The 21,764-nt window shown below is 47.2% G+C and overlaps 1 protein-coding gene across 1 annotated transcript in view; it reads left to right on the top strand.

The window, feature by feature from the left end:
* DAP (death associated protein) overlaps positions 1-21,008 on the top strand; it is a 79,928-nt gene extending 58,920 nt beyond the window's left edge. The window contains exons 3-4 of the mRNA XM_054488252.2: positions 17,622-17,664; positions 19,075-21,008. Of these exons, the coding sequence (XP_054344227.1) occupies positions 17,622-17,664; positions 19,075-19,188 (157 nt within the window). The 3' untranslated portion in view covers positions 19,189-21,008. The remainder of the gene's footprint in view (positions 1-17,621; positions 17,665-19,074) is intronic.
* Positions 21,009-21,764: the final 756 nt, after the last annotated feature.

Raw genomic sequence — 21,764 nt, 5'->3', positions numbered from 1 at the left:
GAAATAAACCCTCATAGCCAATGGTTGCTTCAGGTCTTGACCAAGTACCCGCATGCCCCAGCCAGATGCCACGGTTTGCCTCCTGGGTGTTCACCTCTCTGTGGGCTTCTTCCCTCTGGTTTCTAAGGTGACAGCTTGTTCATCAGATGCATGGAACAGCACAGACACAGGCATTTCACACCTGGCTATTCAGAGCAGGGGCCCCATGGCCCAGATTTTCTGGGAAAGTTCTGTTTTCACACATTCTGCCTTGTGCTGCTCAGCCAATGTGTTCTGGTTTGAGATAACAGAATGTAAAACATCTTACCTATAGCACATGACCCAGAGAAACAAGGGTTCTGGGTTAGTTTGCAAAGCAGGTCAAGTCAGCCTTGAGTCCTATAATGCTGCAGAGAGCCCAGCACCCTCATGCCCCAGCAGGGCCGGCCCCGTCTGGGTGGTTGCTCCTGGGTCTCCAGCACCCAGCACTGGGCAGGCACTGGGTGGTTGCTCAGTGAATATTTACCTGATGGAAGCGCCCAGGCACAGTGGTGGTGAGCACAGATCCATGCACACTGACTGCCATGCCCCACACATCCACGCTGCCCCTGGGGCTCCACAGTGCCAGTGAGAACTCCCCGCCAGAACCTGTGCCTCAGAGGAAAATGTCCTTCCCTTCTCCCATCCCTAACAAGACTCCCCTTCCTACAGGTCCCAGCAGGTGTGAAAAGGAGAACAAAGAGCCTCCAGTTCCTCCTTTGGCCCCAACCTTAGTTTGCATTCTAATTCATTAACATTTGCAGGGTGGTTTGCAGCTGTCCTTAGAGATGGTAGTGGCAGTTCTCCTGAAATGCACCTGTGTTGTTCTTGCACTTTCTGTCACTTCTCAGTGGGCCTCAGAATCAGATGGGTGGACTTATCTCCCCAGCCACGTGGAAGAAGGAAGGCTGTCATGTAGATGTCTACTCATACATACCACCTCAAAGTGAGGATTATACACTACAAACCAATTCCCCTCTGATGTCTTAGTGGAAAGTTTCCATTGAGCCCTAATGCTCCCTAGAAGTATGTCACTTCCTGCCCACGGAGGGTCCCACCCAGGGCCCCATTCTGGTTACCCTCTTCATGCTCGAGGCTGTGCCCTCCAGGTGCATCTCAGCTCAGAGAGGAGCCCTTAGGGTCGCAGCTTGCTCTGTCCATCATCCAGCATCTGCCTCCTCACTTTGTGAATAACAGGGCACGTAGATATCTTCACTGGTGAGATTTGCTGGTGGTAAAGCATATTATCTGGCTGTCCCCATGGAAAGCAAAGGAAGCTGCCTCAAGGCAGGGGACACCCCAGGGAACCTTTGGGAGAAGCAGGAAGGAATGAGAGCCGTGGGCCTGGGGCCTAGTGCAGCACACACTGGAGATTCCCCTTGCTTCCTGCCCCTGCCCTTTCACTCCTCTCTGGAAAGGCTCATTTGCCAAGTTCACAGAGATTCTGTGGTTCCCTGCATGTCCTCAGGAATAGCTCCCGGGGAGTTCTCATCCCTCAAGGAGGATCAGTCTTGTGGGAGTCCTTCCTGTCAATAAGGACATTCTTAGTTTTCACGTGGTTGCCACAGAGACCGGCCACATCAAAACAGAGACAGCCCACTTTTCCAGAAACCCATAGTGACCCGCTTTCGCATTAGCTTCTGGTAAACCTCACAGGTGTGGCCTGTTGGCCTCTTGCTATTTAGGGAGCCCTCTGGGACCAGTCTTCACCTCAGTCCCTAACCCAGCATCCTATACAGTGTGTGAACACCAAATGCCTGTTAGTGGAGAGGAGGAAGAAGGTGACAGTGATAAGAAGCGGAGACAAGCTCCTATGTCCCTCCAGCAACTGGACAGGCAGGAAAAAGTAGGAGATGCTCCAGAGATTGTGCAAATGCTTCCTTATTTTCAGGCATGCTTGATACTTATCAACACCGTAGACAGACAGACAGATAGGTAAGTAGGTAGGTAGGTAGGTAGGTAGATGTGAACAAATGTGAACCTGGAAGGGCCAGTCTTCCAATATAGATCCTTAGTGGCTCACTGAGTCCAGATTTTAAATAGAGCCAAGTGGCCATTTGCCGACTAGGGGTCATACAGGTACGCTGAGATCCCTCCCATACCTGCACCTTTTTATCTTTGGGACTTTTAGAGCTCACCTGAACCAACCAACCAGGACTCAGCCATATCAGCCAATCAGAACTAAGCAAATTTCATTTTTTTAAATTTGAATAAACAGACCTGATTGGGAACCTGGGTGGGAACTTTTGCTCTAAAACCCAAGCCTTCCTTTGTTCTTTGGAACATACCTTCATTTTATATTGGAGGCTGTGTCTCCCTGGTTTGCAAACTGTTCACTGGAATAAAATCTCTTTCCTCCAAATTCCTTTTTCAGAGAACTTTTGTTGACAGATAGATAGATGATTGATTGATAGATAGAATGACACTCTACATATATATGTATAGTATGTGTGTGAATAAATGAATGAAACCAACTAATAAATAAACCACAGTAAACCTTAGGGCCCTGAATATTAATTTACCCAGGAGAGACCCAGTCACTAGAGATCAGGGCATCATGAATAGTCAATATGAGGGAGTGAGTGAAGACTTTAATTAGTGGCTCACAGTGCATTTCTCGAAACCCAGACTTTAGGGGCCTTTGATGCTGGTCTGTACCACAGCCTGCCCTGCTGTGCTCCCATTCTATTCTAATACTCTGCAGTGTTTGCTATAAACGTGGGTGAAGGTAGGGTTGTTGGGTTTAATGTAAGTTATCCCAACTCACTAGCTAGTTTTGGAAAGTAAGCAGAATTGGTTGTGAGTTTAGTTTTCTGTCTACTTGACCCTGCTGTCTCTCTTTTTTTTTTTTTTTTTTTTTTTTGCTAAGCCTGGAAAAGGCCGAAGTGCTTGGTATGATCTGAGGAAGGGCCTTAGGAGGGTCCCCAGAGCTAGCATTTCCAATCAGGTAGCAGTTGAATTTGCAGATCCAGAGATCACTGAGGACACTTACTTGCATCAGCCTGGCTGGCTGGTGAGTAGCTGTGCTCTCACCTCACCAACTCCCTCCCTTGCTGTGTGTGGGAAAGGTGGACTAAGGACATAATTCCTGGTGAATTCAGCCACAGAGGAATCAGAAAGCCCTTGTCCATCATGCAGTGTCCCTGACCTGAGCCCACACTGTGCGTGGTTCTCACAGGCCATGCTTTGATTCTTGCTAGATGCACAGCTCCGTGACTAAGAGACACCTGGCTGGAAAGTATCCTCAGTGCAAGTTAACTCTGGCATCTCTCTAATTCTGTTGCTGGGTTCGACACAAAAACATCCTAGTGACAGCTGGTCCCATTTAAGGTCAGCCACCTGTGCTTCCGGAGATGGAACCAGATGAGTTTTTTGGTGTCTGTATTGGATTAGTGTGTACTTCTTTCTAATAGGAATTCCAATGACAGTTGTCTTGTTGGATTTTTTTCTACCTACATGATCATTTTCCTTTTTAGAGCCACCATAGTTTTATCCTATTTAAAATACTCTGTACTTTGAACCATGGACACCCACCTCCCAAAAATTATACCATTTATAACATGACCCTTGAGCCTGAAGATTGCATTTCAAAATATAGACAATAAATAGAGTGGTTTTTAAAGCACCCGTCTAATCAGCATTAAGCAGTCACCAGCACTTCCCCATAATTGAAATTCCAAAGAATGACTCTAAAGCATGGACGTGTTCAGAATCAAAGATGGAATCATTTTTAGGGTAAATGTTACATACTGAAATCAAGCAACATGTAAAGTTTTTAATACATAGATGATCGTTATACAGACTAATAATCATACCAATTGTCCTCAAGCCCTGCTGGACAGCCACGCATCTGTCTTGTAACAAGCTAACCATGTAATAAAGCACGGTGAGCAGGCACTTCCTAGGGCAGTGCCAGGAGCCTTTCTGAATACTGCAAAGCACTATGTCCGATGCCTGATCTAGCATCTTTAGCGATGGCCCACCTACAGCCAAGGTCTCCCAACAATGTGGCTTTACAGCTAAGCCTAGGTGGGCTTCCCCCTAGTATGTTCCACATTGCCATGTAGTTAAACATGCACACTTTTTTTAAAATTTGCCCCTTGCCTTTAATGATAATCTACATTCTTCCTAAAAGTTACCTTCTCTGGAACATTTCATTAAGGAAAGGAAGCAGTCATTTTTGCTGCTTTATACTGTTTGAATTGTTCAGGCTGCTGGGAGTGGAAGTGGACAGGGATTCCCACTCTTTGGTGCTGGGGGAACCTTTTCTCATAGTAATGCCCTGAAACCCTGCCCCATGGCACAGTGCAATGCTTAGAACAGAGGAGTGAGGAAACTCAAGGTGGGCACGCTGGCATTCTTCAAAGAAGCCCTGAGAAACTCTGAAATTCCCCAGTCTTGAAAGAAATGAGAGCGAGAGAAAGGAAGTGTTATGCTTTAGAAGACAAAAAGCAATTTCTGACTGTCTTTACATAGGAAACTAATTCATTATTTATCGCCACTAAACATGAGCTTGTCAGTGGAGGCCTATTCCAAGCACAGTGAATACACTATTTTCTTTAAACTCCCTATTCTACAAAGTAGGAATCATTCCCATCTTACAGATGGACACTGAGGCTTTGAGAGGCTGCTCATCTGAACTGAGATTCAATCCCAGAACCGTCTATTTCCTAAGCCCAAGCCCTCAAACGTGCCATGACACTGCTTTTGTCTGTGGTTCTGAATCGCCTCTGACTCCTGTAGAGATGGCAGCAGAATGTCTGGGATTTCTACACCAGGCTGAGGCCTCCCCCCACCACACCCCCTACTCCCTGGCTCACTGTCAGGAAGTGGTGCCTGGGCTGTGCCCCTCAGATGTGGTCGCTCCTGTATATGTGATGAATTTTGAGACTCTCAGTGGCCCAGGACCGTCACTATGTATTAAATCCATAAGATGTGAGAAGAGTAGTTAACACTTCCTGTCGTTATTTCCCCTTCTTTGCATCCAGGGAAAGAGGTAGAATAAGGAAGAGCAGGAGGAGGGGGAGGGAAGATCCACATGCCAGAAGCTGAAGTGATCTGGGACGGGAAGAGTGCTGGGCACACAGGAGCTTTCTGGAGCTGTGTCTAGAGGGAAAATGAAGGTTCCTGCCTGTTTAAACCAGACTCCCAGTCTGTGGCTTTCACACTGCATGCAGAGTGTGGAACACATCATCTACTGATGAGCCCTCTTCACCCGACACACTCAGAACTTGGGGTTTTAGCCTTTCCTAACTAAAAAAAAAAAAAAAAAATCTCTGTGAAGTTTTGATATCTGGATCAACAATTAGCCAAATATCTGTGGGTGGAATGCTACCTGGAGAGAAATATTTCAGAACCCCCAAATGAGAGCATCCTTCCCACACAGACCCAGACCTGGCCTAGACCCAGAAGAACAGGTTGGGATGAAGTTTTGTCCTGAAATCACAGTGTCCTGGAAGCAGTAGTTCTGAGGAAGGGGCAGATTGCTGTCCCACCCTCTTCATTGAGGGATTTGAAGGCTGATTCCAGTTGTATGAAACCACCATCTCACTGCAAAGAAGGTGCTGTTAGACCAATGTGAACATGAGCTCAAGCATTCTCCCCAAGAAAAGCACCTCTGATTGTGCCCTTTTGAAAAATGTTATAAATTTCTTATACCAAATTTAGAAGGAATTAGGTTCCAGATTATTTTCTCGCGGGTTTAGAATTGTGTTTATGGCACTGGAGTTGAGTTTTATATACCTTTGGTCAGACTCATGTGACAATTAGCCACTCCTGGGGAGAAGGGGCACCCTCGTGCCCAGGTGCCAGCAGCCCTCACCCACAGTGCTCGGCCGGCTTCCATTTCTCCTCGAGGTGGCCGAGCTGGCCCGAGCGTTCGTGGGCTGAGAGGACCAGCAGTGCCATCTTGTGGAAATGTTTTCAGTGCTGAAGCCAGGCTGAAGGAGGGAGACAGCCTCGACTGTCACACTCTGAAGAATGACGTTATCCAGAAATGTCTGGGTGCAGTCGAGTGAGACATTTCCCTCTGCTCACCAGCCATGCTAATTATTATTTTGCTGTCCAGAAAATTAATAGCCCAAATAAATTAAGACCAAGCCAAGAAGGTATTTCAAGAACTAAAAATGGCAGGAACGGATTTGTTTTCCATCGACTTACTAGGAAATGTTTAAAAAGTCACCCCAGGTAGGAATATATTTTCTATAAACTCTGGAAGCACAAAGCTACAGATTCTGAGCAGAGTCAAAACAAGAGTTTTGGAATTTGCTCCTAGGCTGCCCTGCAGGCTCTGTGCTTTCCTGAGGAGAGTGGATGAGGAGACTGCTTTTCCCAGTCAATGAGCGTGTGTGCTGGGCCGCAACCTAAGTCACCCCCTTCATCAGTGCATGAGAAGAGCCCCCGGCCCCATTCACTTTGTGTGGGCAGAAGCTGATCGAGAGTGCCCCATCCCACTGCAGTGCTCTAGCGTGTGTCCTCTCTGTTACACACGTGCTAAGCATACACTGTGACTACCTTTCATCGGCACACAGTGGGTGAGGCCCAAGGGCCTCTTCTCCTGCACTGACAGAGGGTTTGATTTGAGGTGCGGCCCAGTTCTCAAGGTCATTACCCTGGAAAAGCAGTCTCTTTGCCCACCCTCCTCAGGAAAGCACAGAGCCCGCCAGGCAGCCTAGAAGCAAATTCTGAAACTCTATTTCAACCCTTTTTAGAATCTGTTGCTTTCTGCTGTGTGTGTGTGTGTGTGTATATACACATATATACAGTCACCTAAGGAGGTAGGGTCTGTGTGTGTGTGTGTGTGTGTGTATACACATATATACAGTCACCTAAGGAGGTAGGGTCTGTTGCTGTCCAGTTTTATAGACAAGGAAACTAAGCCTCAGAAAAGTCAACCACCAGCTCACCAGCTTGTCCCTGGCAGAGTCAGGATTTGAACCCGGATCATCCAACAACCTAGCCCACACTCATGGTGTCCATTTGCCACGGTCCCTCCTTTCTGTGGTTCTGAATCGTCTCTGGACCTGTCAGCTGCCTCTGGATCTGTTGGATGGTTTGAAGCCTCCCCTGCATTTTGTTCCCGAGACTGAGGAACAGAGTCGTCTGAGATGGTGGAGATCTCAGACAACCCAACCGAAGAGCACAGCCCTTGCGCTTCCTCCCGGGCTCCACCCCCAGGACCCCAAGCAAGGTTCCAGCCTCTCTGAAGCACCATTTCTTTCTCCATAAAATAGAACATCACCTGCCAAAGGAACTCAGATGAGCTAATGATTTATGTGGAAGTGCTTTGTATGCTAGTTACATGCTAGAGACATAAGTGATCATTTTTCAGAAAAAAAAAATCCACTATCAAGTCAGAAAGTAAATCTTTAGGTAGATTTGAATATATTGTACTGTCTGGTTGAACAAAAGACTCTCAGGTTACATTTAGATTGCTTACCTTAAAACTCTTCATCTCTAAATCATATACAGAAGACAAGCTAAAACTTGAGGCTGCTGAGCCCTTTAAAATGAGGGGACTGGGCTTGCGGCCAAGGTTACATGCCCTATACGGCCCTCGTTCCAAGTCTGGTTCCCAGCACTTATTACTGTGCAACGCTCGGGCAAATGACCGGCCCTTTCTGACTTACCATTCTAATCTGTGAAATGGACAGCTCCTGCCTCACAGGACCAAGAGAGTTAGATACAGCACTTCTAAGGGGAGCGCCTAACTTAGCACCTGGTCCATAGTACATAGTGGTGATTGATAAACAGTAGCTTTTATCAACCTGAGATCATTTCTATCCTTTAGGGAAAATAGAGCACCAGTGGCTTATTAAAGGCCATATGTCCCTGCCTTCTGTGTACACGCTTCCTGCTGATAGAGTACATTTACATGAAAAGGAGACAGAATTTGCAGAGGATAACTTGAATAGACTTCCATGAACCCAGGTCAAAACTAACATGAAAATGATTCTGTTACATACAGCTCTCCACATACAGCTCTCTTTGCTGCCATTTTGATTACTTTCAGCGGGATCAGAGACTTGACCAGATTCCCAGTTTCACTACTACTACGCGTGTGTGTGTGTGTGTGTGTGTGTGTGTGTGTGTGTGTGTGTGTGTGCATGTTTCTCCCCATCCCAGAATGCACCTACGTGGTAACTAAGCTGACCCTAATCCCTGCCAGGATGTCTGGGAAGGAAGAGGCTGACCAGTTGGATGCACATCGGACCCTCCCTGTTGCACAGAATCCTATTTTGGGGTGAAGAAGGGCACTGCATTTTTCTAACAGGCAGAAGCTCCCCAGGGTTAAGGGAAGAAGGGTAAGGACCCCACAAAACTAGCTGTGGTGAGCCAGGCTGGAGCAGGGCAGCAGATACAAATTACTTTGTTCACAAGTTGCCTATCAGTAGCAATCCTGTTTGAAGATTATTAGCAATCGGTCCTTTTGGGGAGCCCGGATTCATTTCCTGGCTGGCCTGCTCTCTGTAACCCAGGGGAAAGTATTATTGCGATATCGGTGTCCTGTGGGGACTGAATAGGTACATGTGGGGTGTCATGTACAGTTCTAGGCAAAACTCTAGAAACCACACTGGAATGCAGTTGAGAGAATAGCTGAGAGAGTGAAGGAATTTGAAATCATGCCTTTGAGTCTGGGAAAGGGATGTTCTGGGGGCTTGTGGTAGCCTTCTTCAAATATCAAAGGGCTGTCCTGTGGAAAAGCGTTAGACTTGGGATGGGCGCTGGACTAAGTGCGGGGAGACAGAATCCGGCCCACCTGGGAGACATCCAGGTGGCCCCCACTGAAGGCCCTTCAGCTCTCAACTGTGAAAGCATGAAGGTATAGATTGCAGCAGCCGTCTGCCTCGTAGGGAACCTCCTGTCCAGCCCTAACTCACAGAGTGCATCGCTTTACAACTCTCAGAACTGGGGCAGAAACCAGGCTGTCAGAGCCCCGCGATGATGAGGGAGGGTGTAAAGCCTTAGAACACAAAAGAATGTTAAGTCTTCTCAATTTTTATATGAGTTACCTGTTGGGGTATCAGTAACTTGAATATATTGAGTTAAATAGTTGCCGTTTGGGAGTTTAGGGAAGTTTTAAAACCATGAATTTGGGTTTCTCAGCCCTTTCCACGTTCCTTTAAAGATGAGACCATCAAACTCAGTCTTGATGATATCTGCATTCCACAGGGTTACTCACTCACTGAGCATTTCTGGCATTTTATCCTGTCTGTCTGCAGTTTCCACAGAATGCCAATAAGGTATAAATCTTCTTCATTAAGAAAATTTAGAAAATAAGTAATAGCGAACTTTTGTTAAGGACAAAGGGTCCTTTTAAGAGTTTGATGTGGTCCTTGCCAGATGGACAATAGAGACCCATGTGCACGGACATCAGGTGGCTGCTTAGTCTGGGTGTGAAAAAGCTGCAGTTTCTGCTAGTGTATAGGAAGTGTTACCTGGATTCTAATCCTGGCTAATTCTGCCTGGCTTGCAGTTCCTTTAAATTTAAATAAGTGTAGTTTTTAAAGTCTGGAAAAGCCTGAGGATATGGGGCAAATAGGGTTGATAGTTTTCACTCTCTCTGTTTCCTGAGAGAAAATAATGTTGCATCTTCAAAACAGCGTCTGTCAGAATGATTTTCATCAGATTAAATAAATCCTCAAAGCAGCTATCATACTTCTTAGACTTGAGAAATGTAGGTTATACTTTGCATGGAAGCCTAATGGCATTTAAAATAGGTGTGTTTTGCATGTACAGCCTTACACCCAGACCTTTGACTGGGGTTTCTTGCTGGTGAGATTTTGTTCAAGCTACCACATCTCAGAGTTTAGTAACTGTTTTTACTATATAAACGTCATAAATAATTGTTTTCCAATTTAAGTTGCTGTTAATTATAGTTGGAAAAAAGGATTGGGCTCTGAAGCCTTTGGGCCAAACTTGATGAAAACCTTCAACACAACATACGCTCTGTCACGGGACAAGTCACATGAAAATACATATTGCCGTTAGACATTTTGGAAGAGGCCTGCCTTTTGCCATCTTTTCATGGGCAGCTGCCATATGTCCTTACAGCCAATTATGGCCTTTTCAGTTTTAGAGGAGAGAAGAATTTTGGGGGCGACTTTTGGTTCAGAAAGCCCTTTAATGAATGATCAATACAGATTGATATTTATTATTCTGCGGCAAGGAAGCTTATTCTTAAAATTAGTTGCTAAATCTAAACCACAGTACGATACCTCTTCACACCCATTAGAATAGAGCCTTTATCCAAAAAACAAAATAAAACAAAACAACAGAAAACGAGTGTTGGCAGGGATATGAGGAAATAGGAACCCATGTGCGTTGCTGGTGGGAATCTAAAATGGAACAGCTGCTGTGGAAAACAGGTTGGTGATTCCTCAAAAAGTTAAACGCAGAATTACCATATAACCCAGCAATTCCACTACTGAGTTACACACAAAATAATTGAAAGTAGAAACTCGAGCACGTATTTACACACCCGCATCCATAGCTGCACCACTCACAGCAGTCCAGGCGTCCATCAGCAGATGAATGGATAAGCAGAAAGTGGTCTGTCCGTACAGTGGAATGTTATTCAGCCTCAAAACGGAATTCCCACACATTCTGCAACATAAATGAACCTTGACAATATTATGCTAGATGGAATAAGCCAGACACAAAAAGACAAGTACTGTATGATTCCACTTACATGAGATCCCTAGGGCAGTTAAACTCATGGTGATGGCCAGCGGCTGAGAGGAGGAGAGAATGGGGAGCTAGTGTTTAACGGGGACAGACTTTCTGTTGCGAATGATGAAAAAGTTCTGGAAATAGATAAAGGTGATGATAGCATAATATTATGAATATACTTAATGCCACTGAACTGTATACTTAAAAATGGCTAAAATGGTACATAATTTTTTTGTAATTAGTGGCTGAGCTGGCTGGGGTTTCAAAGCGAAGTTAGAAGGGAGGGAGAGCTTGGGACTGTCTTTAGGAAGAACGTTCGCCTCGAGCAGACCAGAGCTAAAGGAGACCCTCAGTCTGGTGTCCTGTCACTTCCCGCCAAGTCACCTCTTGCGGCTCTATAAGACTCTCTCACACAACACAATTCTTGAATATTGTGTAAAAAGTGCAGTCTTAAAGCAAGGACCTCACCTGCGGAAGTGCTGGACACACAGGGTTCTTTTCTTTCAGTGCCTTATTTCTTACCAGTGCCAAACAGATGGGGGCGCTGGAGCACAGCAGTGCAGGATGAAGTCTCAGGTCTTCATGTTGCTCTTCCCCAAGTTAATTAGGTGGAATGCACACTGTTTTGGTTGTGCCCCAAAAGACTGCTCTGACCTAAGCTTGCCACTGAGTGACATTCCCTGTCCCTGCTCCTCAGCTCGGAGTCAGCCCTCAGGGTGTGCACAAGGGCAAGTTCATGGCCTTTCCATCCTGAGTCCCTTTGACTGCGGCACCAGACCCTCAGTCTTGCCGTCACTCGGCCAAGTCGCCAGCACCACATCCAGCAGAATGACTAGCCACTTTGTATAGGTTGTAGCACAAAGGACACCAGTCCCTGGCTCATCGCCGCACCCGGCGGGCCTCACCCGCCACCACCCAATGGTTGGCAGAGGCACATTTCTTACGCTGAGCCTAGCATGATTTTCATTGACATGCTCTGTCTTTATGAGCAGAATCCAGCAAGCCACTAAAGCTCAGCAGATCCAGTAATGACTCACCACAAAGGAGCTATCTCCGTGAATTTGGGGTTTCACAAGGACAGCGCCATCTGTGAATGTCTCCTGTGGACTCTTAGACTCTGCAACCTGCAACCACGGCCCTGGACCCTCCTGGAATGAGCTGGGCCTGTCGGGGGAGGGTCATTCTTACTGCTGGGGTCTCCTTTAGCCCCCAGGGTCTCCATGGCCATTCAGCAGTTGCGATGGGACAGTGTCTTGAGCAGCTCACATGGGGGTGAGGTGCTAAATGTGGGTTTAGGAAAGGAAAGAGTGTGCCCCGGGAGTCAGAGGCTGGTTTCTAGGCCTCGGCTTCCATGTGTGTTTTCCAGCACTCAGGCTAGAGCAGAGCTGTCATGATCTCATATCATCACTGTTCACACACGTTTCTCCGGGGACATACTCGAGGCATAGAACCCCACCCTTGTCGTGATCAATGCAGGAGACGCCCAGAGGACACCACCTCTGAGGAGCACCGAGGGCAGGGAGGAAGGGTGGGACTGTGGCAGGCCCCTGGGCTCCAGACTCCCGTCCTCAGTGCACACAGGGGACCAGTGCTGGAGACAGACTCCTGATAGCCGGGTCCCCCGAGAGCCTCACGTGGCAGCTACTACACAGTGGGGCTGGGCTCAACCAAGGAGCCTGTGAGGAACACCCAACATGGAGGCCTCTCCACACTGGCGCCCTGCTGCTGGACGGCGCCTCTGCGTCCTGGAGTTCCACTCCACCTCTGCAAAGGGTGGCGTACTCACAGGGTAGACCACCCTCATTGCTGGGGATCTCCTTTAGCCCCCAGAGTCTCCATGGCCATTCAGCAGTTGTGATGGGACAGTAGTTCTGTGCATGTGTCAATCTTTATAAATACACACAGTAATACAGAAGTACAAGTGATTTTAACTTGTTTTGCTTGTCTGCTTTTCAATAATCAATATGTACAGGCAGACCGCAGAGATATTGCAGGGTCTGCTGCAGACCACCATGATAAAGCAAATATTATGATAAAGTGAGTCCCACAACTTTTTGGTTTCACAGTGCATATAAAAGTTATGTTTACACTCCACTGTAGCCTATTAAGTGTACAGTAGCATTACGTCTAAAAAACAATGTGCATACCTTAATTTAAAATTTTAAAAAATTTAAAAATTCTGTATGCTAATGATCATCTGAGCCTTCAGTGAGGCTCAGTCTTTTTGTTGGTGGAGGGTCTTGTCTCAGTGTTGATGGCTGCTGACTGACTGAGGTGGTGGTTGCTGAAGGTTGGAGTGGCTGTGGCAGTTTCTTAAAATAAGACAACAGGCCAGGTGTGATGGCTCACGCCTGCAATCCTATCACTTTCGGAGGTCAAGGCGGGTAGATCACTTGAGGCCAGGAGTTCGAGACCAGCCTGGCAAATGTGGTGAAACCCTGTCTCTACTAAAAATACAAAAATTAGCCAGGCATGGTGGTGCATGCCTGTAATCCCAGCTACTCTGGAGGCTGAGGCATGAGAATCGCTTGAACCTAGGAGGTAAAAGTTGCAGTGAGCAAAGATCGCACCACTGTACTCCAACCTGGGCAACAGAGTGAGACCCTCTCCCTCTGTAAAAAAAAAAAAAAAAAAAAAGACAACAATGAAGTTTGTGACATAGATCAACTCTTCCTTTCAGGAAAGATTTCTCTGCAGCATACGATGCTGTTTGATAGGATTTTACCCATGGTAGAAATTCTTTCAAAAATGGAGTCAGTCATCTCAAACCCTGCCACTGCTTTATCAATTAAGTTTATGTAATATTCTATATCCTTTGTTGTTATTTCAGTGTTTACAGCATCTTCACCACGTGTAGATTTCAGCTCAAGAAACCACTTTCTTTGCTCATCCATGAGAAGCAACTCCTCATCCCTGAGGAGTTTAATCACGAGATCACAGCCATTCAGTTCCATCTTCAGGCTCCACTTCTAATCCTAGTTCTCTTGCTGTTTTCACATCTGCAGTTACTTCCTCCAGTGAAGTCTTGAACCCCCTCAAAGTCACCCATGAGGGTTGGAATCAGCTTCTTCCAAACTCCTGCTAATATTGATATTTTGACCTCCTCCCATGAATCATGAGTGTTCTTAGTGGCATCTATAATGGTAAATTCTTTCCAGGAGGTTTTCAATTTACTTTGCCCAAATCCACCAGTGGAATTACTTCCTAAATAATAAGACTTGAAAGTCAAAATTCTTGATCCATGGGTTGCAGAATGAATGTCTTCTTAACGGATATGAAAACAACATTAATCTCCTTTATACTTGGTCTTGGGTGGCCAGGAGCATTATAAATCAGCAGTAATACTTGGAAAGGAATCTTTTTTTCTGAGCAGTAGGTCTCAACAGTGGGCTTAAAAAAAAACAGTAAACCTTGATGTAAACCAATGTGCCGTCATCCAGGCTCTGTCATCCCATGTATAGAGCACAGACAGAGTAGATTTTACGTAATTCATAAGGTTCCTAGGATGTTTGGAATGGTAAATTGAGCATTGGCTTCAAATTAAAGTCATCAGCTGCATTAGTGCCTACTAAGAGTCAGCCTGCCCTTGGAAGCTTTGAAACCAGTCATTGACTTCCCCTCTCTAGCTATGAAAGTCCTAGATGACATCTTTTTCCAATAAAAGGCTGTTTTGTCAACACTGAAAATCTGTTGTTTAGTGTAGCCACTTTCATCAATGATCTTAGCTAGATCTTCTGGAGAACTTGCTGCAGCTTCTTCATCAGCAGTTGCTGCTTCACCTTTCACTTTTATCTTCTGGAGATGGCTTCTTTCCTTAAACCTCATGAACCAACCTCTGCTAGTTTCCAGCTTTTCTTCTGCAGCTTCCTCACCTCTCTCTTAGCCTTCATAGAACTGAAGGGAGTTAGGGCCTTGCTCTAGATTAGACTTTGGCTTAAGAGAATGTTGTGGCTTGTCTTCTTTCCAGACCACTCAAACTTTCTCCATATCAACAATAATGCTCTTTTACTTCCTTGTCACTCACTCCAGTGCTCACTGGAGTAGCATTTTTAATTTTCTCCAATAACTCTTCCTTTGCATGCACAACTTGGCTATTTGGTACAAGAGACCAGCCTGTCTGAGCTTCCGACATGTCTTCCTCACTAAGCTTGGTCATTTCTAGCTTTTGATTGAAAGTGAGAGACATGCGACTCTTCCCTTCATTTGAACACTTCTAGGCCATTGTAGACCATTGTCGAGTTGCTAATTGCCCTAATTTCAATATTGCTATGTCTCAGGGAGTAGGGAGGCCTGAAGAGAAGGAGAGAGACAGGGAATGGCTGGTCAGTAGAACTGTCAGAACACAACAACAAGTATTGATTAAGTTTACCATCTTATATGGGCACAGTTCATGGTGACCCAAAACAATTACAGTAGTAACATCAAAGATCAATGACCACAGATCACCATTAACAGACATAATAATAAAGAAGATGGACACCCATAGACTTGCTTATGCAGAGTTGCCACAAACCTTCAATTCCTAAAGAAACACATTACCTGTGAAGTGCAATAAGCAGATGCCATAAAACAAGGTGTGTGTGTGTGTGTCTGTCTGTCTGTCTGTAGATGGGAGGGTGTTTATATATGTATATAATTACTCAAGCTTCCTCAGCCACCTTTTAGGGCTCAGTTTGGTGGGGAAGCTAATTCCCTTTATTATGCATGTATTCTTACTAGATTGACTCTCTATGGATGACATTTTTATCAAGTTTCTGGAGTGGGGTGATCTCCTGTATTTCCGCCTTTCAGAGCCTCAACAGGTTAAAAAACAAATAAGACATGGAGACAGTGGAAGCCACTGTGCACTCCTGCTACGGAAAGACGGCTGTGCCTTGTTGAAGATGATACTATATGATTCGTTACCAGAGTGGGGCCATCCCTGCTTCAGGCTGTTCCTAGATGTTTAAAAGAACATTCCAAATGACGTTAAGAAACTTTGTGCTGCCATTCCTGTATTCCTTTCCAAATCTTTCTAAAATGTTAGAATTCAGACCACAGTTCCCGAGCTTTGGATGCAAACTCCTTCGCCCTGAATCCCTGGATGCCCTCCCCTGTGGATGGTATCAGGCATCACAGCAGGATGTGCTTTAAGAATCCAAATGAATTCAGTTATACCACGTGGCGGGGCTTAAACTTGAGCTGAGCTTACTCATTTCTGGCCGGCTATTAATCCTATAGCTAAATCATATACGTAAAGGAAGGGGAAAAAAATCCAACCTGGGTAACCACACAACAAACACCAAATAAAACCAAGGTAATGTATGGGGCATCTCTGTGCTGCTTAGTAAAACTTGAAGTTTCTTAATGTTGCAAAGTAACAGAAATTACTTGGGGGAATTTCAGGTGTTTTTGGTAAACTCTTTGGGGAAGTAAACAGTCAGTGAACTTTCGGAATGCTGGGACTTTTGCCTGCAGCACGACAAAGCTAAGACAAGTGGATTCCTTAAAAAAGACCACTGGCAGCAGAGGAGAAGCAGAGCTGGGAAGAGACAGGCTGGGGAGCTCGGGGGACAAATTCTACCCCTCTGCCCAGCAGGGCTGGCCTTAAGCAAAACTGAGCCAAGAGGGACCCCCGTGAGTGTCCCCGATCGATCGCGCTGTCCCAGCTGGGCTGACCTTGTATTCACCTCCTGCTCTTGTGTGTCTGTACCTCTTGGTGGAGGCATTTTGGAAGTGCACACACCTTGTCCACTACCTCAAACTGTGTCCTGATGTTTTTAAATTATGGCACTCGTAGCCATAAAAAATAAATGTACAGAAGAGTATATAATTACATGGAGAGATGCTTGCCATAGCCTTAGTTCAGAAGGCAGGTTACAAAACAGTATAACTATTTTTGTAAGAAAAAAGTTAACAAGAAGACAAGCACGTTCATCTGTCCATAGAAGGAAAGCCTGGGAGGATAGCCCCATGTTAACAGCGCGTGTTTCCATGTGGTAGACCTGCTGGCGATTTGAGCCCGTTTGGGCTTGTCTGTTTTTTCACACTGAGCTGTATTGCTTTGGTACTGCATCCATTCCCTCAATACTCCACAGTTTGGGTGAGCTCAGTGTGAGTTAACATGTCAAGAGGTGACAAGTTTCCCGAGGACCTTGTATTTGTAATGCTCAGGGATTGATGGGGACGGGAGGTTTGTGTTGGCTCTGGAATCTCCCCTGTGAGGACGCTGGAAGGGGAAGCCCAGGGTTGAGAAGGCAGTGAGAAAGTCTCCAAGTCCACACCATGTAAAGCTACTTCTCCCCTGCTTTAGGAAAGTGCCTGTTTCACGATCTCATGAAATCAAAATAATTGGGCTTGCCCATAGTTAAAATGTGTTGATTTAACCAAAAAACAAAAATAGGCTGGGCACAGTAGCTCATCCCTATAGTCCCAGCACTTTGGGAGGCCAAGGTGGAAGGATGGCTTGAGGCCAGGCGTTTGAGACTAGCCTGGGCAACATAGCAAGACCTTGTCTCTACAAAAATTTTTAAAAAAAGCCAGGTATGATGATGCACACCTGTTGTCCCAGCTACTCGGGAGACTGAAGCAGGATCACTTGAGTCTAGGAGGTGGAGGCTGCTGTGAGCTATGATCGTGCCTCTGCATTCCAGCCTCGGTGACAGAGACCCTGTCTCTAAAAAAAACACAAGTAGAAAGTGCTTGAAGGCAATTCACTTGCAGCTGGCTGCAGTCTCTTTCTCTCTCGTACTTGGGGCTGAACTAGCCTCAGGAGAAGGAGGCTCCCGAGCCCCATAGTGTGATCATTACAACAAATAACGCAGAGGAGAGGTTTGCTCCCCATTCCACCTCCACACCCTCCAGCCTGGCTCATCCACATACACATTGTCTGCCACCGTGTCCCCTGTTGTGGACTGTTTTGTTAAATCTGCCTTTTCCCTTTTTTTTTCCAGTCCACCTAAACCCACTGTGTTCATCTCTGGGGTCATCGCCCGGGTAAGTCTGGGAGCGTCTGCGGTGGGTTTGAGGCTTTTGCATGGCAGCATGGAGTCTCCTGGTTCCTTCTGGTTTTGTTAAACTCTACCTGGAATAACCCAGCACCACTGCTCATCTCATCTGTGGCCATGGCTGTCTTCGTTGCCACATTTCCCCAGAGGGCGCTTCTGCAGACCGCAGGCCAGACTCACAGTTTGGGTCACATCCTTTACCTTTCCAGAGCCGCCCGTCTGGTGAGCCCAACATTGTGACTTAAGCGCAGACCTCCCACCAGTAAACTCCCATCAGCAAACCCCTGCCAGCGAACCCCCGCCAGCGAACCCCCACCAGCGAACCCCACAGTATTGCCATCCACAGGGCTGCTGTTTTCAGAACGTTCACTTTCTTATCAGAGGATGCCTGAAGAAAGTGCCAGTGTTGGGGACAGCCCACTGTTGGTGGAGCTGTGACCACAGCCAGCCAACCTGCCAGCCAGAGAAGTGTGGCTCCAGCCTGCCCATGTGGACCCCACCCTGGCCACACCCACAGTTGCCACAGAAGCCCATTGATCCCTCTGGAAAATAGCGAGTCCCTCTTGAGACTGGGCAGGCCGAACCTGGCTCTGTCTCGTAGGCGCCCTGTGCATTTCCTTCCCGGCCAGCATCCCAGGCCTGGCTCACAGCTGTGGTGGCACATCTGAACTTAAGATCCTAGATTTGGTTCTGTCCTGCCCCCAATTTAAATAGTCACAAATACAGATGTAGCAGAAGAAAGCCCCCAGCATCCAAGTCAGTTCTGTGGGAGTCACATGTTCCTGTGTCTCACGGCATGAGGCAGAGCCAGTGAGCATTCTTGCTGTCCTGCCAGTGTGTGGGCCTCAGTGCCACCTGCCATTCCCTGGTTTTGATGGCCCAGGCCCTCCACCACCCACAGGGGACAGGCTTCCACCTTCCTTTACCCATTCACAGTCCATGCCTGCCCTGCAGGGACGCTGGTGGGCGCTGGCCTGGGGCTTCCTCACATACAAACCCCATGCTTCCTGAAGGGACGCTGGTGGGCACCAGCCTGGCACTTCCTCACATACAAACGCCATGCTTCCTGAAGGGACGCTGGTGGGCGCTGGCCTGGAGCTTCCTCACATAAAAACCCCATGCTTCCTGCAGGGACGCTGGTGGGCGCTGGCCTGGAGCTTCCTCACATACAAACGCCATGCTTCCTGCAGGGACGCTGGTGGGTGCTGGTCTGGGGCTTCCTCACATACAAACCCACTGCTTCCTGCAGAGATGCTGTTGGGTGCTGGCCTGGGGCTTCCTCACACACAAACCCACTGCTTCCTGCAGAGATGCTGTTGGGTGCTGGCCTGGGGACTTCCTCACCCATGAACCCCATGCTTCCTGTTGATCAACTTGAGCTTTCCATGTATCCTGACAGGGTGACAAAGATTTCCCCCCGGCGGCCGCGCAGGTGGCTCACCAGAAGCCGCATGCCTCCATGGACAAGCATACTTCCCCAAGAACCCAGCACATCCAGCAGCCACGCAAGTGAGCCTGGAGCCCACCAGCCTCCCCCGCGGCCCCGGCTCTGCTGCACTTGGTATTTCCCCGACAGAGAGAACCAGCACTTTCTCCCAAATCCTACTCTGCTGGGAAATCTAAGGCAAAACCAAGTGCTCTGTCCTTTGCCTTACATTTCCGTATTTAAAACTAGAAACAGCTCCAGCCCAAACCTTGTTCATGGGGAGTCCGGTCGGATGTCATTTGAGGATCATTGTGCCCCTAGAGGTGCCATTAGCAGAATTTGCCAAGATCCGAGAAAAACTTTAGCTTTAGTTCTATTTCAGCAGTCACCTGATGTCCTTGTCTGTGGTCTTAAAAAACAAAAAGGCACACATTTGAGAGGATGAGATTAAGGTTAGGAGAAAAGCTCAGTCATTGCATGCTTTTTAGTATGGGACAATAAAATCTTAACACCTGTGGGAGAGTAAGAAATAAGAGAATGAGTTTGGGCGGCCCCTCAGAAAGGCCCTTAGAGGCAGGGAACAGCAATGCCGAATTTCCCTCTCTTGTGAGATGGGGGATCCTGTGCAGGCTGATGAGGCACCCATGAGAAAAGCCAAAAAAGCATGCATCTTAGAAATAGCCCCTCAATTCCAGGAGTCAACATGCCAAAGAATGAGGCTGGAGGCAGGTAGCTCCGAGGGAGGACTTCTGGCATGAGATCTCGGCGCGGCAAGCCCAGCATCGCCTCAGCCCAGACAGGCTCCACCAGGAGATCAAGCAAGGGCTGCCTTTCAGGAATCACCTCCTGAGCCACTTCGGAGTCCTGGAAATGACCACGGACCAGGGTGGAGGAATAGACTTCTAGTTCATTCTGGGACACTTGAGCCAGAGAGTTGAAAGCTTGGAAAGACCAGATAAGAAACCTGCCCTTTGTCTCCCTAGGGACATGAGACACCACATTCCATTTGTGCTAGAAAAACCTATCCACTGATGAGTCTAACTGTTCCAAACGCCTCCTACCCCGTGTGCACAGCTGCCTGGGTCCATCGTCACTTGGGTGCATCAGGTTGTCCTCCGATTTTTAGATGAATTTCCTGTCTAGAGATGTCCTAGTCTGCTCACTGGCTGGTGGCAGTAGGGTACCCTGCATCTTCGAAAAGCCAGAGGGTTCACCTAGTCAGACGAAACTCCAGAACAGTGCTTGTGGAGGGCCTGACTGTCCTGCTCACCCACAGCCGATCTGCTGCAGGTCAGCAACTGTGCCATGAGCAGCTGCCAACCACCAGCCTTTCTGGTGCTGTTCTCCAGTTCACATCTGCCAGCTGGTGAGGGCAGAGGCAGACCTGGTCAGACCCGGCGCCCCTTCTCCCTGAGGGAGCACGGCACAGCCTCACACTTGAAAGACAGTGTTTGGTTTCCCATCTAATCAACTTAAGGGAAGCCAGCACGTACCCTTCAAGGCCCTGTCACCGCCTATTTCCTGATCAGTTGGTATAAACTGAGGGTGGCTTTTAGAGACCCAGACTTGGTCAGCAGCGCTGCCATGGAACACCCCAGCAAGCACCTCCCAGCCTGCCTTTCAGAGCAGCACCCAGGAGGGGATGCCGCGCTCCAGCAACACCAGGTCAGGCCTGTGCAGACCCCTGCCCTGCCGCTGCAGAAATCCAGAAGCATCCTTCGTGCTTCTCAGTCTTCAGCCGGAGGGAGGGCTGTTATTTCCAGAGGTGCGCTTTTTATGTACTTTTAGCTAGATGTGGCATGCATCTGTGGGCTTTAGATCATTAAATCCAAAATGTTTGCCTAAATGAGTTTATCAGTTGTTAACTTCAAAAATATTAATGATTTATAATAAAGCTCCTGCATTTCTCTCCGGCTTTGTTTTTTCTTATAGATCAGAGATTCCCTTTTACATTTTACCAGGGTTGCCAGATGGTTTCAGTAGAAATACAAACGTGTACATGATAGGTATTTTCAAAACTTATTTTCCAGATAGAAAAGCAGAACTCTTGGACACCTGGTGACTCGAGTCTAATTATCTACTTAAAATGTCAGAACATGGAAAAGCTTAATACCATTGATTAAAACATATTACTTGGGCCCAGCAGCTGGCCTGTGCCAGGTAGGCCCTTTGGGAACAGACTTAAGAGAGAATGATTAATAGTAAGCCCAGGGGTGACAGTGAGCAGCTTTTGATGTACAAGACGTTTGCCTTAATCAGAAGGTCTCCTATAACCCTTGTGAGAAAATAATCACAACTATTACACTGGCGATCCAGAATCAAATCGGAATTTGAGTGGGAGGGGCCTGAGGTTTTCTCACCCAGGGCCATATTTGTCAGGGAGCATCAGAGAGAGCACCAGGGGCCACATTCAGAGCCCCGGCTTGGGAGTGGCTGGAGCCCACACCTCCAACAACCCTGGTCTTGCCTGGTGTTGCCTCTGAAGCTGCTGCTTGTATTCCTGCCTCCTGTCTCCCATGCTAAGCTGAGGACAGGAACCAGGGCCATACTCATTTTCTGCCACTGGGCAGAGAGGCCATTCTCAGTAAATACATTGTGGTGGCCAGAAATGCCAAGCATCCAACAAGCATGGAACAGAACCACCCCCCAGGGCTCTCCACATC

This window comes from Pongo pygmaeus, chromosome 4, assembly GCF_028885625.2.
Source record: "Pongo pygmaeus isolate AG05252 chromosome 4, NHGRI_mPonPyg2-v2.0_pri, whole genome shotgun sequence".
Classification (NCBI taxonomy): domain Eukaryota; kingdom Metazoa; phylum Chordata; class Mammalia; order Primates; family Hominidae; genus Pongo; species Pongo pygmaeus.
This window is presented reverse-complemented; position numbering and strand designations above follow the sequence as displayed.